The sequence below is a fragment of the Anas platyrhynchos genome, chromosome 29 (genome assembly GCF_047663525.1).
Source record: "Anas platyrhynchos isolate ZD024472 breed Pekin duck chromosome 29, IASCAAS_PekinDuck_T2T, whole genome shotgun sequence".
Lineage (NCBI taxonomy): Eukaryota > Metazoa > Chordata > Aves > Anseriformes > Anatidae > Anas > Anas platyrhynchos.
This window is the reverse complement of record NC_092615.1, coordinates 3,207,843-3,220,535: the sequence shown is the minus strand read 5'-3', so window position 1 is coordinate 3,220,535 and position 12,693 is coordinate 3,207,843. Positions and strand designations below refer to the sequence as shown.

General features: G+C 66.8%; 2 protein-coding genes and 1 long non-coding RNA gene across 8 annotated transcripts; all 3 read left to right on the top strand.

The window, feature by feature from the left end:
- Positions 1–30: 30 nt before the first annotated feature.
- EBI3 (Epstein-Barr virus induced 3) lies at positions 31–2,777 on the top strand. 4 transcript variants are annotated; one of them, XM_038169062.2, is made up of 7 exons: positions 31–178; positions 695–797; positions 1,193–1,417; positions 1,526–1,643; positions 1,754–1,926; positions 2,211–2,374; positions 2,480–2,777. In XM_038169062.2, exons 2-7 carry the CDS (start codon positions 719–721, stop codon positions 2,630–2,632), a joined length of 912 nt encoding a protein of 303 aa, XP_038024990.2. In that variant the 5' UTR covers positions 31–178; positions 695–718; the 3' UTR covers positions 2,633–2,777. The 4 variants fall into 4 exon arrangements, with proteins under 4 accessions (XP_038024990.2, XP_038024986.2, XP_038024988.2 ...); XM_038169058.2 differs by lacking the exon at positions 31–178 and adding an exon at positions 415–539; XM_038169060.2 differs by lacking the exon at positions 31–178 and adding an exon at positions 459–580.
- Positions 2,778–3,468: 691 nt separating this feature from the next.
- LOC139999753 (uncharacterized) lies at positions 3,469–5,717 on the top strand. 2 transcript variants are annotated; one of them, XR_011805265.1, is made up of 6 exons: positions 3,469–3,549; positions 4,092–4,308; positions 4,472–4,616; positions 4,925–5,048; positions 5,303–5,414; positions 5,539–5,717. It is a non-coding gene; the product is annotated as an uncharacterized lncRNA (long non-coding RNA). The 2 variants fall into 2 exon arrangements; XR_011805264.1 differs by lacking the exon at positions 5,539–5,717 and having other exon boundaries at positions 5,303–5,448.
- Positions 5,718–5,952: 235 nt separating this feature from the next.
- YJU2 (YJU2 splicing factor homolog) lies at positions 5,953–11,561 on the top strand. 2 transcript variants are annotated; one of them, XR_005261283.2, is made up of 8 exons: positions 5,953–6,108; positions 7,031–7,131; positions 7,364–7,508; positions 7,779–7,913; positions 8,260–8,441; positions 8,807–8,968; positions 10,271–10,424; positions 11,027–11,561. XR_005261283.2 is itself a non-coding variant. In XM_038169056.2 (8 exons), the coding sequence occupies exons 1-8, from the start codon at positions 6,085–6,087 to the stop codon at positions 11,113–11,115; spliced, it is 951 nt and encodes a 316-aa protein (XP_038024984.1). In that variant the 5' UTR covers positions 5,954–6,084; the 3' UTR covers positions 11,116–11,561. The 2 variants fall into 2 exon arrangements, 1 of the variants encoding a protein (XP_038024984.1); XM_038169056.2 differs by having other exon boundaries at positions 5,954–6,108; positions 8,848–8,968.
- The last annotated feature ends 1,132 nt before the right edge of the window (positions 11,562–12,693 follow it).

Sequence of the window (12,693 nt, the reverse complement as noted above, 5' to 3'; positions counted from 1 at the left end):
TGGCCGGGGGTGGAAATAAAAACTGCTGCGGGTCCGGGGGGCATGCAGGGATCCCTGCGGGGCTCTCCTGGCCCCCAAAACCCCCCGGGAGCAGCGTTTCCTGCGCGAGGAAGCGGGATGAGGCCGCCCGGGGCCGCGGCTTCCCCGCAGCGCTGACGGAGCCTCCGGCCCTGTGGCAGTGAGTAAAGGGTCCGGGGGGGTCCCTGTGGGGCTGGGGGCACGGGGGGCAGCGTGCCGTGCTGTGGGTGTGCGTGGTCAAGGTGTGGAGCCCGGTGCTGCTCCCCCCCCCCTCCCCAGGGAAGGGATTTGGGGTTTCTCTGGGGGACAGTCCCTGCCCGGGCGTCCCGGGAAGCTGCGGCCGTCCAAACCCAACCCGAAACCTCGATTCCGGGTACGGGACCGCAGGGGTGGCTGCGGGGCCCCGTGGGAAACCCCGGTCACACCGGGCGCTTTCGCTCCCGCCTCCGTTCCCTCCTCCTTCCTGGCAGCAGGATCCGGCCGCTGCGGCCAGAAAACTGCCCCCGGCCCCCAGAAGTGCGGTGAGGCCGGAGGGGAAACTGAGGCACGGCCATATAGCGTGGTTAGGGCCCCCCGCTGTGGGATGCTGCCCCTGGGGAGGGTGCCAGGGACGTCCCAGACCCCGTTTGTCCCCGCTGTCGCCTGCCGGGGGGTCACCGTCCTGCTGCCCCCACAGGTCCCATCGCGGCGGCGCCCCAAAATGAAGTGGTTTTGGGTGGTGGCTTTTGTGGCACCTGCCTGCGCTGCGCCCTACACGGCCGGGGACACCGGGGATGGAGGTACGAGGGGATGGGGACAACGGGGACGGCGGCGTGGGGGTGTGGGGGACGGGGGGTGGAAGTATGGGGGGGAACTGGGGGGAGTGGGGGCAGCGGGACTGGGCAGACTGGGAGCAGTGGGGAGGCACCGAGCGAGGTGGAGGCGTGGAGGGGACCACGGGCAGATTTATGGGGCAGCCAGGGACAGGGGGATGGGGACACGGGGGGGGGGATTGGGGTGCCAAGGGGGCACTGAGAGGGGTTGGAGGGTGCTGGGGACAGAGCTGGGGGACCACAGCCCCCCGACCGTCCCCTGCCCCAGCTGGGGAGCACGGCGGGTGGCTTGGGATTTTTTTTTGGGGTGGGGTGGGGAGGTGACAAGGGGCGCAACCCATGCCCACCACCGTGTCCCCCAGGCCCCTGTGCCCTGCAGCACGGCGTCCTGGGCACGGAGGTGCTGCTGCGGTGCCCGGCTGCCGGGGGGAGGCCCGCCGAGTGGCGCCGGGGGGGGGCAACCCTAGGGACGTATCCTGCCCCGGGGCTGGCCCTCCCCAACGCCAGCCTGGCCCACGAGGGACCCTACAGCTGCCACCACCCCGATACGGGGGAGACCTGGGCCAGGATCTGCCTGCGGCTGGGCTGTGAGTGACCCCCCGACCCCACGGGGACCCCCACCCTAAAGAGGGGGAGAGAGACCAGAGGCCGGCAGGGGGGTGACCGCCGGCTGCCCGCCCCCCTCCCTGCCCCAGATCCCCCCCCGCTGCCCGTTGCGGAGTGCTGGGCCGTCAGCTACCCACAGGCTGTCACCTGCTCCTGGCTGCTTGTCCCCGAGCCGCTGCTGGACACCGAATTCGTGGCCACCTACAGGTGAGCCCTGAGCCCCCCAAACCCACACCGGAGCCACATTGGGGGGGCTACAGGGCAGGGCAGGAGCCCCTCGCCCAGCTGCCCCCTTCACACCCCCCCCAAATCCCCAGGCACGGCGTGTGGGGGGCCGCGGGGAGCCACGAGTGCGCCCGCACGGGGCCGCGGAGCTGCTCCTTCGGGGACCTGCAGATGTTCTCCCTCACCCCCTACGTGCTCAACGTGACGGCCACCAACGCGCTGGGCACGGCCTCGAGCCTCCTGCCCTTCCTGCTGGAGAACATCAGTGAGTGCCCACCCCAAAAAATCAGCCCCCCCCGCAGCCCCCCCCCCCCCTTGGTGCTTGACCCCGCTGCCCGAGCGGCACCACAGGGGCTGAGCCAGCCCCGGGGGTTGCTTCAGCCTCATTTTTGGGGCTTTTCCCCTGAATTGATGCAGAAACAGCCGTGCAATATGTTGCTGGGGCTCAGCGGCTCTCTGGGCTGGTGGATGCGCTGTCCCCGACCCCATTGTCCCCATGCCCCCCCCCAGCCTGCATCTCACCCGTTTGCTGTCTCCCCACATCCTCAGTAAAGCCGGACCCCCCCGAGGACCTGCGGGTGTCGCCCATCCCCGGGGAGCCCAAGAAATTGCTGCTGGAGTGGAGCCCGCCGGGGTCGTGGCCCTTCCCGGAGTATTTCCCACTCAAATACCGCATCCGCTACGTGCGGGACGAGGACTCGGTCACCAGAACGGTACCCCAAAAAAACACAGCAAAGCCCTGAGATGGCTGCGTCCCCTGCCGCCCCCCTCCCCACCCCCAATCCCTCCCCTGGCCCCTAAATCTGCTCTGCTTCCAGATCGGGCCCTACGAGCAGACGTCCTACACCCTGACGGGGCTGCGGCCCGGTGCCCTGCACCACGTCCAGGTGGCTGCCAAGGACTTCACGGACTACGGGGAATTCAGTGCCTGGAGCCTGCCGGCCTCGGGGACGCCCTGGACGGAGCCATGAGAGCGGGGCCGGCATCGGGGTCCCCCCCTGCTCCTCCTCGGGGACCCCACGCGCCCCCTTTGCTCTATCCCCGTGCCCCCCAGCAGCCACCAGCGGCCCCCTTGGTGGCTGTGAAGAGGCAATAAAACACTGCGAGGCTCCGGGATCGGCCCCGGGATGTTCTTTGCTGGGCCTCGTGCTGGCTGCGGGGGGCAAAGGCTGCGGGGGGCTGGGCTGGGCTGGCACCGTACGGGGAAAGGGGGGCAGCTGCCGGGGCTGGGGGGCTCCAAGGAGCTCCTATGGCAGGGAATGGGCCCTGGGGTGGGTCTGGGTGGGACCTCAGAGCCTGGACTGGTCCCAGTGGAAGGCCTGGACTGGTCCCCAGATCCCGGACTGGTCCCAGTGGAGGGCCCAGACTGGTCCCCAGCCCCCCCGTAAAGCCCAGACTGGTCCCTATGGAGGGTCTGGATGGGTTCCCAGAGCCCCCAGACCCCGGACTGGTCCCAGTGGAGGGCCCAGACTGGTCCCCAGTCCCCCCAGAGCCTGGTCCCTATAGCCCAGACTGGTCCGTACAACCCTCCAGGACCTGTATGCGCCCCCCCAGGGCTCGGAGGGCCCCCATGGCCTCTCTCCAAGGCCTGAACCGGGCCCCAGGCCGCCCCCCCCGCCCCCAGCGCCCCCCCTGCACTGCAACCCCCCGGGCCCGGCCCGTTCCAGCCCCGGAACCTTCGCTCTGGGCCGCGGGTGCCGGGGGGGAGCTATTGGTGGGTGCACACGGCCCGAGAGGCGGGGTGGGCGGGGCGCGCTGATAGGCAGCGGGGACAGCCTATAAGAAGCGAGCGCTCGCCACGGCAACCAATGAGCGGCGAGAAAGGGGTGGGGCTTTCATCCCGGAAGTCGCAGGAGGCCATGGGGGGCCGAGTGAGGCGGCGCACCGGGTGCGGAGGGGGTGGGAGCGGAGCCTGGGGGGGGCTGAGGGGGCCTGAGGTGGGGCCGGGGGTCCCGGGGGGATCTGGGGGGGTCCCGGGGGCGTTTGGGGGTCCTGGAGGGGGTCCTGGGGGGATTTAGGGGGTCCCGGGGGTCTGGGGGGGGTCCCAGGGGGTTCCTGGGGGGGGGTCCCGGGGGGGTCGGGGCGGTTTTGGGGGGATTTGGGGTCCCAGAGGGGTTCCTGGGAAGGGTCCCATGAGGGTTTGGGGGGGTCTTGGGGGCCTTTGGGGGTCCCAGGGGTCTCGGGAAGGTCTGGGGGGGGTTGGGAGTCCTGGGGAGGGTCCCGGTGGGGTCCGGGGGGTCTCAGAGCTGTTTGGGGGTCTCGGGGAGGGTCCCAGCAGGGTCAGGGGGGGTCTATGGGGGCTTCTGGGGGGTTCCTGGGGGGGCTCAGTCGGGGGCTGGGGGTTGCGGGGAGCACCAGGCCAGGGTGTTTGGGGCCAGCAGAGCGAACGGACAGACAGACGGACATTGACGTTGCTGGGGTTGGGTGCAGGTCGCTGCTCCGTCCCTGTATGATGCCGCCTGGGGGCCTTCATCCTAAACGGCCCCCGGCTCGAAGCCCCGCAGGACCCGCACGCAGGAAGGAGGAAGCAGCCAGCAAGGAGAGCGGCACGCACGGGGGTCGTTTCTCCTCCCCTCGCCGCAGAGGAGCCGCTGCTGGGCGGTGACGCAGCCCGGGAGGAAGGGGACGAGGGGAAGAGAGGCCCTGGGTGAGTTTGGGGCTGTTTGAAGGGTAGGCGCTAAATTTCCAAAGGAGAAAATAACCATTGCTCAGAATCGGGGTTGACACAGCCTGAAAATCGCTTGGACTTTTCTCGGTCTTTTTGTTCTCCGCTCATGATGCGTTCTGGACTTCTCTTTCTCTTTTTTTAGGCGCGGGACGTGCGCTGAGCGCATCTCGAAGGGGAAGAAGCTTCAGGCCCGTGAGGAGACCGTTCAGAATGAGGTGTACTCGGGACTTCCCGCATTCCTCTTCTACGTCAAACGCACGCGGTGCCTGCCGGAGATCACTTTCAAGGTGAAGTGTGCTGTGGGCTTTCTGGGGAGGCCGCACGGTCTGGGGGCACGGGGTCTGCCCGTACCTCGTGGGGAAGGGGCTGCCAAATCCCACAGAGGCCGAATCAGAGCGCGTGCTGTTGTTCTCTCCCCTCTGTGTCAGTCTGGAGCACAACGAGGGGCTGGGGCTGGTTGTCTGCCCTCAGGGGGGGATGAAATCGGGAAATGTTTGCCCACAGCTCTGGAAGCGGCCACAAGCGAACAGCCCCCGGGATGTCAGGAGCGGAATTGCCCCGTTACGGTGCCTTTGCTGCCTGGCTTTTCCCTTAGGTCCTGAGAACGCGGCCACGGAGCAGGGACACCCCGCGGCTTCCGAGCTGAGAAGCTCTTGGAGGAAGAGGAGAAGAGGATGCAGAAGGGGAGGGAAGAGGAACAGCCGAACAATCCCGTGAAGGTGCTGAAGCCTGGCCTGCTGGTGTCCTGCTCCCTGCCCCCATCTGCCCCTGTTTCACTGTCCTGCTCCCTGTCCTTATTGTCCCTTTCCCCTTCCTTTTGCTGTCTCTCTCCTCCTCCCTCTCTTTCTCTCCCTGTCCTGCTGCCTCCCCTTTGATTTCCTGCTATATCCCTGTCCACCCGGCTCTGCCCTTTTCCATCTCTGCTTGTGTCCTGCTCTCTTTTCCTTATTTTTTTTTGCTTCTTGTGCCACAGGAGCTGCCCGCAGGATGGACACACGAAAGCTGCTCCGGGTCTGACCCGGGGTGCCCCAAAAGAAGGGGTCAAGCCCTGCAGCAGCCTCCCCTCCTGGGAGGGAGTTAAATGCGTGAGTTAATAAAGAGATTGCTTTCCTTCTGGCACTCCTGGCTGCGCTCACAGTCCTTGTGCAGGGTCCAGGGCAGCAGGTACAGGGCAGGTGCTGTCAGACAGCCCTTGTGCTGTCCCCACAGAGCCCTGAGAAGAGGTTGGCCATGTCCCTCTGTCTGCCACCCCTCAGCTCTTTCCAGACACTGCTCAGATCCCCTCTCAGCCTTCTCTTCCCAAGGCTGCCCAGCCCCAGCTCTCTCAGCCTCTCCTCCCAGGGGAGATGCTCCAGGCCCCGGCTCCTTTCTGTGGCCTCCGCTGGGCTCTGTCCAGGAGCTCCCTGGCCTTGTTGTGCCGCCCCCCGAGCTCCAGGTGAGGACCGAGCAGGGCAGGACCGAGGGTCCCGTCCCCTCCCCCCCCTTTACCCCACCCCCCTCGCCCTTCCCCACCGCGGGTCCGTTTCCCCCCCGGAACCTTTGTGTCCGAGCCGCTGCGCCGGGCGGCCCCTTTAGGCGGTTGCACGCGAGGCTTCATCCCGCTGACGGGCAGCAGAACCGACCAATGGCAGACGCGGAGCTCTGAGGCGGAGCCAATGAGAGGCGGGAGGGGGCGGGCGCTGTTTCCAGGAAGCGGCTGCGGGCGCGGCGGCGGCTGTCGGTGGGCGAGGGGGGGGACGGGGGCGCAGCGCAGCCATGTCGGAACGGAAAGTCTTGAACGTGAGGAGGGGGGGGGCGAGGGGGGGTTGGGGAGGGGGTCCCCAGGGCCTCCGGGGTGTCCCCGGTCGCTCCTGGGGCTGGGGGGGGGGGAATGGGGCTCCCAAGGGTGGGGGGCGCCCTGTGCTGGGGGGGGGGAGGGGCTGGGAAGGGGGGCTGGGGGGGGCTTAGGGGAGGCCTGGGCGGTTTAGGGGCCATGGGGGGGGGAATTTGGGGCTGGGGGGGGCTTAGGGACTGAGTTGAGGGCATTAGGGGGGGGTTTAAGGGCTGAGGGTGGGCGCTTAGGGGGGACTTAGGGAATAGGGGGGGCTTAGGGGGAGGTTAAGGGTCATAGGGAGGCTGGCGGGGGGCTCAGAAGGGTTTAGGGGCTCGGGGGGGGGCTCTACGGGGGTTTAAGGACTGAGGAGTGGGCCGTGGGTGGGGGGTTAGGGGCTATGGGATGGCTTTAGGGGGGCTTAGGGGCTGGGGGGGACCTTGGGGGGGGGTTAGGGGCTGAGGGGAGGCCTTGGGGGGGGGCTTAGGGGCTGAGGGGGGCTTAGAGGAGGGCTTAGGGGCTGAGGAGGGGGCCTGGGGGCTGATGGGGGGGCTTAAGAACTGAGGGCAGGGGGTTAAGGGTGGGGGGTTAGGGGCTGAGGGAGGGTCCTCGGGGGGGGCTTGGGGGCTTCCTTGTGGGGTCAGCAGCTGGCCTCTGGTGTGTGTGGGGAGTCCCAGGCAGGTGGGGCGGGGGTCCTGGCCATACTGGGGGGGGCTGCTTAGGGCAGGAGGCCCCCAAATCCCCAAAGGGTTGGGGGTGAGGAGAGCGAGGGCTCGGAATCAGACAGACGGACAGACAAACAGACAGACAGACAAACAGACGTCCTGCTCTGACCTGCTCTGAGCCCCGTGGGGGGCCCGGCACGCGACCATCTCGCCTCTGTCCCCGCAGAAATACTACCCGCCCGACTTCGACCCTGCTAAGATCCCAAAGCTCAAGCTCCCGAAGGACCGGCAGTATGTGGTGCGCCTCATGGCTCCCTTCAACATGCGGTGAGAGGGGCTGGGCCTCGGGGACAACCGGGGGGTGAGGGGAGTGGGAAATGGCACGGGGAATCCTGCCCCGCGCTGCGGGGAGAGATGCCGGGGGGGATTCGGGGCTTGCTCTGAGTTTCCAGAGCAGAAAACTTGCTCAGAATGTGGGCTGGCAGACACTCGGGCTGTTCTTTGTCTTTTTTTTCCTCTCCTAATGATGGTTGTGGACTTCTTTCTCTTTTTTTTTTAGGTGCAAGACGTGCGGTGAGTACATCTACAAGGGGAAGAAGTTCAACGCCCGCAAGGAGACCGTCCAGAACGAGGTGTACCTGGGGCTGCCCATCTTCCGCTTCTACATCAAGTGCACGCGCTGCCTGGCAGAGATCACCTTCAAGGTGAAGTGTGCTGGGGGCTCGAGCGAGCACTGGGAGCACGGGGTCTGCCCATATCCCGTGGGGAAAGGGCTGCCAAATCCCACAGGGGCCAAATCAGGGTGTGTGCTGTTGCTCTCTCCCCTCTGTGTCAGTCTGGAGCACAGCGAGGGGCTGGGGCTGGTTGTCTGCCCTCGGGGGGGAGATGAAATCGGGAAACGTTTGCCCACAGCTCTGGAAGCGGCCGTGGAATTGCCCCCATCTGATGATTTTGCTGCCTTGCCTCTTCCTTAGACAGACCCCGAGAACACCGACTACACCATGGAGCACGGCGCCACGCGCAACTTCCAGGCGGAGAAGCTTCTGGAGGAAGAGGAGAAGAGGATGCAGAAGGAGAGGGAAGAGGAAGAGCTGAACAACCCCATGAAGGTGCCGGGCCGGGCCCTTCCCTGCAGAGGGCACTCACTCCTCTCTCGTCCTGCCTGCCTCTGTCCTGCTGAGCAGGGGGTGACTTTTGGCAGCCGCTGCATTCGTTCCCCAGGCTCCTGAGGTGCTGCTGCCCCCTGGAGCAGCCCCTGGGGCTGGTTGGAGCCACCTCTGCCCTCAGGAGCTTTTCTCCTGGGCTCAAACTCGTGAGGGGCTGTGACCTGCCCCGTTTTTTCCTACCGTGCCCAAGGCTTGGAAATGAGGATGAGCTTTTTGGTGCTGGGAGCGGGCGGGGGGGGCCGTGTTCCTGGTACCTCGTCTGAGCCCGGCTCCCTCCCGGCCCCCCCAGGTCCTGGAGAACCGAACCAAGGACTCCAAGCTGGAGATGGAGGTCCTGGAGAACCTGCAGGAGCTGAAGGAGCTCAACCAGCGCCAGGCCAACGTGGACTTCGAGGCCATGCTGCGGCAGTACAAGGAGTACGAGGAGGAGCAGAAGCGCAGGGAGCAAGAGGAGGATGAGCAGGAGATGAAGTGAGTGGGGCTGGAGGCGCTCCCCCGGGCGGGCAGTGACACCCCCATGGCCCTGAAACGAGGGGGTCGTAGGAGCTGCCGGGGGGGGCACATTCCAGAGCGGGCTGTGAGGAGATGGGAGCTGATTTGGCCTGGGAAGGTGCTTGGGGAGGGGGAGAGCTGCAGGTGCTGAGGGTGGGGGGGATTTGGCATTGTTGGTGGATCTGGTGGGGGGGTCTGGGCTGCTGCCAGGACCTCACCCCCTCTGAGAACAGCCCTTGTGTGAGGGGAGAGGCTCTGTGCCTGGCTCAGGCTGCGGGTCGTGGTGCTTCCAACCCTTGGGCACCGCTCCGAGGTGACTTCTAAAAAAAAAAAACAATCAATAGAACCCGTGAGGAGGCAGCTCCTGAGCTCTCTCTGCTCTCAGAGCCATGCTGGAGGAGGTGCAGAACCGGCGCCTGCTGGTCGACTCGGACTCGGACGAAGAAGCTGCAAAGCCCTCCACGAAGCCCAGGGCAAAAACGAAACCCACGGACATCCTGCAGGAGGTGAGCGGGGAGGCAGAGCCTCCTCCCGCTGCCCAAAGCTGCCGGCCCTGCTGTCTGCTACACGTGAGCAGCTCAAAACGAGCCGTGCTGGGCGGAGGCAGGGCTCAGCTGGGGATTTCAGGCTGCCTGCTGACAAAGGGGACGCTCCCAGCTGGCAGCGAGCTGCCCCCGTCCTCGCTCGGGATGTGGCTTCCCTTCCCTCTCAGCCCTAAAAATTCAGGCTCCCCCGTGCCTCGAGCCCACCTCAGCCACGATTCCAGGACCCCGAGGGCTGGCAGGAGTGAAACAACCACTGGGATCAGCCTCCCCTTTGCCTCTCTGCTCTCCGTGTCAGGACAAAAGGGCTTTTTCAGCGCTTGGCTTGCAGGGGAGGGATTATCCCCGCAGCCAGGCCCCCTGTGCTGCTCTGGTGTCGATCCATGCCCGCGGGGACCTCCTCCTGTTGGGGAGAATCAAAGCTCGGAGCCTGCCGGGGTTAATCCCAGCCGTGTGCCCTGGCCCGGCACTAATCCGCGGGCCCTGGGGATTGGATTCAGCGCCCGGACCACCTGCAGGCAGCAGCGCCCGGCTGGCGGAGCTCACACAGCCCCGCGGCACAAATCTGGCTGCTCCTCGTCGGGCTGGGGATGTGCACGGCTGGGTTAACAGCCACGGGCAGCGGGGGGCTCGTCTCTGAGGCCGTTCTGCAGCTGTCTGGGCCTGGTCGGCTGTCCTTGTGTGTCCTGCTGGTGCCAGCAGCTCTGCGGGGAGGATCACAGAGCTGTAGGGGCTGGCAGGGTGCTCAGAGCTCCCCGGGCCCAAGCAGTTCCCCAGAGCAGGCTGCCCAGGGAGGCGTCCAGACGGGCCTTGAATATCTGCAGAGAAGGAGCCCCCCCAGCCTCCCTGGGCAGCCTGTCCCAGCGCTCCGGCACCCTCCCCGGGAAGAAGTTCTTTGGCGTGTTGGTGCGGAACTGCCTGGGCTCCATTTGGTGGCCACTGCCCCTTGTCCTGTCCCCACAGAGCCCTGAGAAGAGGTTGGCCATGTCCCTCTGTCTGCCACCCCTCAGCTCTTTCCAGACACTGCTCAGATCCCCTCTCAGCCTCTCCTCCCAGGGGAGATGCTCCAGGCCCCGGCTCCTCTTTGTGGCCTCCTCTCTCCAGGAGCTCCCTGCCCTTTTTGCACCCTTTTTGCATCCAACACCCCCCTCGGCTGCTCCAAGCAGCTCTCCTTGTGCCCCTCACCCTTCACACCGCTGCTTTTATCATTCCTCCTTCCCCCTCTGCCTCCTGACCCCCTCCCTGACGCCCTCCTCCTCTCTGCAGGACCCCCAGCCCCAGATCAAGAAGCAGAAGACGGAGAGCTGGGAGCGCAGCGTGGGGAAGCTGAGCAGCAGGACGCAGCTGGCCGGGCTGGTGGCGGTGAGGAAGCCGAAGCCCCCCAGCACCCCAGCAAACAGCACCGAGAGCCACGGCGCCGGTAACTGCATGGGGGGGGGGTCAGGCTGGCTCCTGGGGGGGGGTTGTGGCAGCAGCCGGTTATTAATGAGCTCTGCTGTTAAACCCAGCTCTGGTTTTGGAGGCCAAGTGCTCCCAAGTCAAGGGAAGGTCGCTGGGGTTTGGGGCCTGATGACAAATCCTGCCCCAGCTGAGGGATTTGGGGCCCTGGAACAAGCGGGGAGAGCAGTCGGGGTCCTGCTTCCTGCCCCAGGAGCTGGAGATTTTTGGGAGGAGTGGGCGAGGCGATCAGCTCCGGGCTGCTTGTTCCTCAGCATTGTGCTGAGCCAGCCCCTGTGCCCTCAGGGGGTGTCTGGGGGCTGCGTTTGCCCCTTTTTCGTTCATTTTCTCCATTTTTCATTCACTTTTCATTCATTTTCTCCAGCCTGGGGCTTCCCAGGACCCAGCTCCGAGCTGCCGCGGGCTCTGTGCCTCGCGCTGGCAGCTCCCAACCTGGAGCCGGCTCGTCTCCTCCCTCCCCGTGCCCAAAATCCCCCCCCTGGGGGCACCCGCACCCCCCAGCACCGCTTCTGAGGGGGGGCTCCGCGCACCTCTGATCCTTGCTGCTCTCTTTTTGCCTTCCAGGCTCAATTCCCCCGGCCACGGGCCCCTCGTCGTCCTCCTTGGGCTTGCTGGGGACGTATTCGGACAGCGAGGACGGCGCCAGCGACTGAGGAGCTGCCCCCCCCGCACCGCCTGCAGAGCTGCACTACGACGGGGGGGCCCTGGGGGGGGGGTCCTGGGGGGCTTGCAGCCCACCTGGAGTCCCCAAACCGGCGTGGGGTGCAGCCAGCCCCCAGCAGGGACCCTCTGCCTGCCCCCCCCGGCCACGCCGTGCCCCCACCCGGCACCCGCAGCCTGTTCTGAGCACCAGGAGCGGGGAATTTCCCACCCTGCTGCCCCCCCCCCCCCATGTACTCACCCCCCCCGGGGCCTCCCCCCTGCCCCACAGCCCCCCAGGGGGAGGCTCAGCACCCTCCTTTGTGCCCCCCCCCAAAAAAAAACACCTCACCCTTCTTGGGCACGGACTTTCTCCTGCCCCCTCCCACGGCGGGGGGGGGGTCAGATCTTGCTGTGAGGGGGTGGCTGTGGGAGGGGGCAATAAATGGGATGTGTCAGAGCCGCTTCTTCCTTCGTCTTCTTGGGGGGGGGGCAGCTTTATCCACAAGGCACACATGTAAAAAAAGGGGGGGGGGACCCTGAGCCACGTCTGCCCCCCCCCAGCCGGGCTGGGGCTGCTCTGCCCCTCGTGCTCAGCCCCTGGTGTTAATTTCCTCCTTGTCGAGCCCCCCCCCCCTAATTGATGAGCTGCTCTTCGCTAATTAACCGCCTCTCAGAGCCTGGCAAATGGGCTCTGATGTGGGCCGCGGGGGGGGGGCTTTGTGGGGTGGTTTTGGGATCTGGGGCTTTGTGGGGTGGTTCTGGGAGAGGGGGGGGAAGGGGCAGCCCCCCCCAGGCTGTGGTGCCGGGGCTAATTAGCATTCTGTGCGCACGCAGTAATTAGCCCTCCTCAAATATTAATGCAGGATTTGGGGCTCCAGCCCCGGGCTCTGCTTGATGGGGGCTGGCGGGGGGGGGGGGGGACTCTGTGGGACCACCAAAGCCCCCCCCGGTCCCCCCCCAAGCCCCCTCCCCATGTCCCAGCTCCTGTGTGTGCCCCCCCTGTGCTTCCAGGAAGGGAAACCTTTGTTCTGGGAAGGGATGAGGTGGGGGGGGGCAGCCTGGGGGGGGCCCTGACCCTTCCCCCCCACCCCATAGAGTCCTCGAGCCCCCCCCCAACCCCCCAGGGGCAGAGGGGGGGGCACGGCCTCCTGCCCCTGCTGATGGAGCTGGGGGCTGCGGGTGGCCTTGTGGCACGAGGGGGCTCCTGTGTGCCCCCCCCAGGCTCCTATGAGGGGTTGGGGGGCTTCTGTGTGCCCCCCCCCATGACCGAGACAGCCCCCCCCCGACCCTTCCCAGAGCTGGGGGGGGGGCACAAAGCGGGGGTCCCCTGAGCTTCGGGTGCCCTCCCCCCCCCCATTGTGCCCCCCAACCCACAAACAGAACCGGGGGGGGGGGCTCTCAACCCCCCCTCACCCCCACGTCGCGCAGGGGGGGGGGGGCGTCCTGCGACCACCACCCCCGGGGGGGGTCCCAGTGCTCCCCCCCCCCCGGGGTCACACCCCCTTCCCCTCCCTCTTAACCCCCTCCTCCCGGTTCTGGCGCCCCCCCCCGGTTTCGGTGCCCCCCCCCCTCGGTGCCGGTGTCGTCCC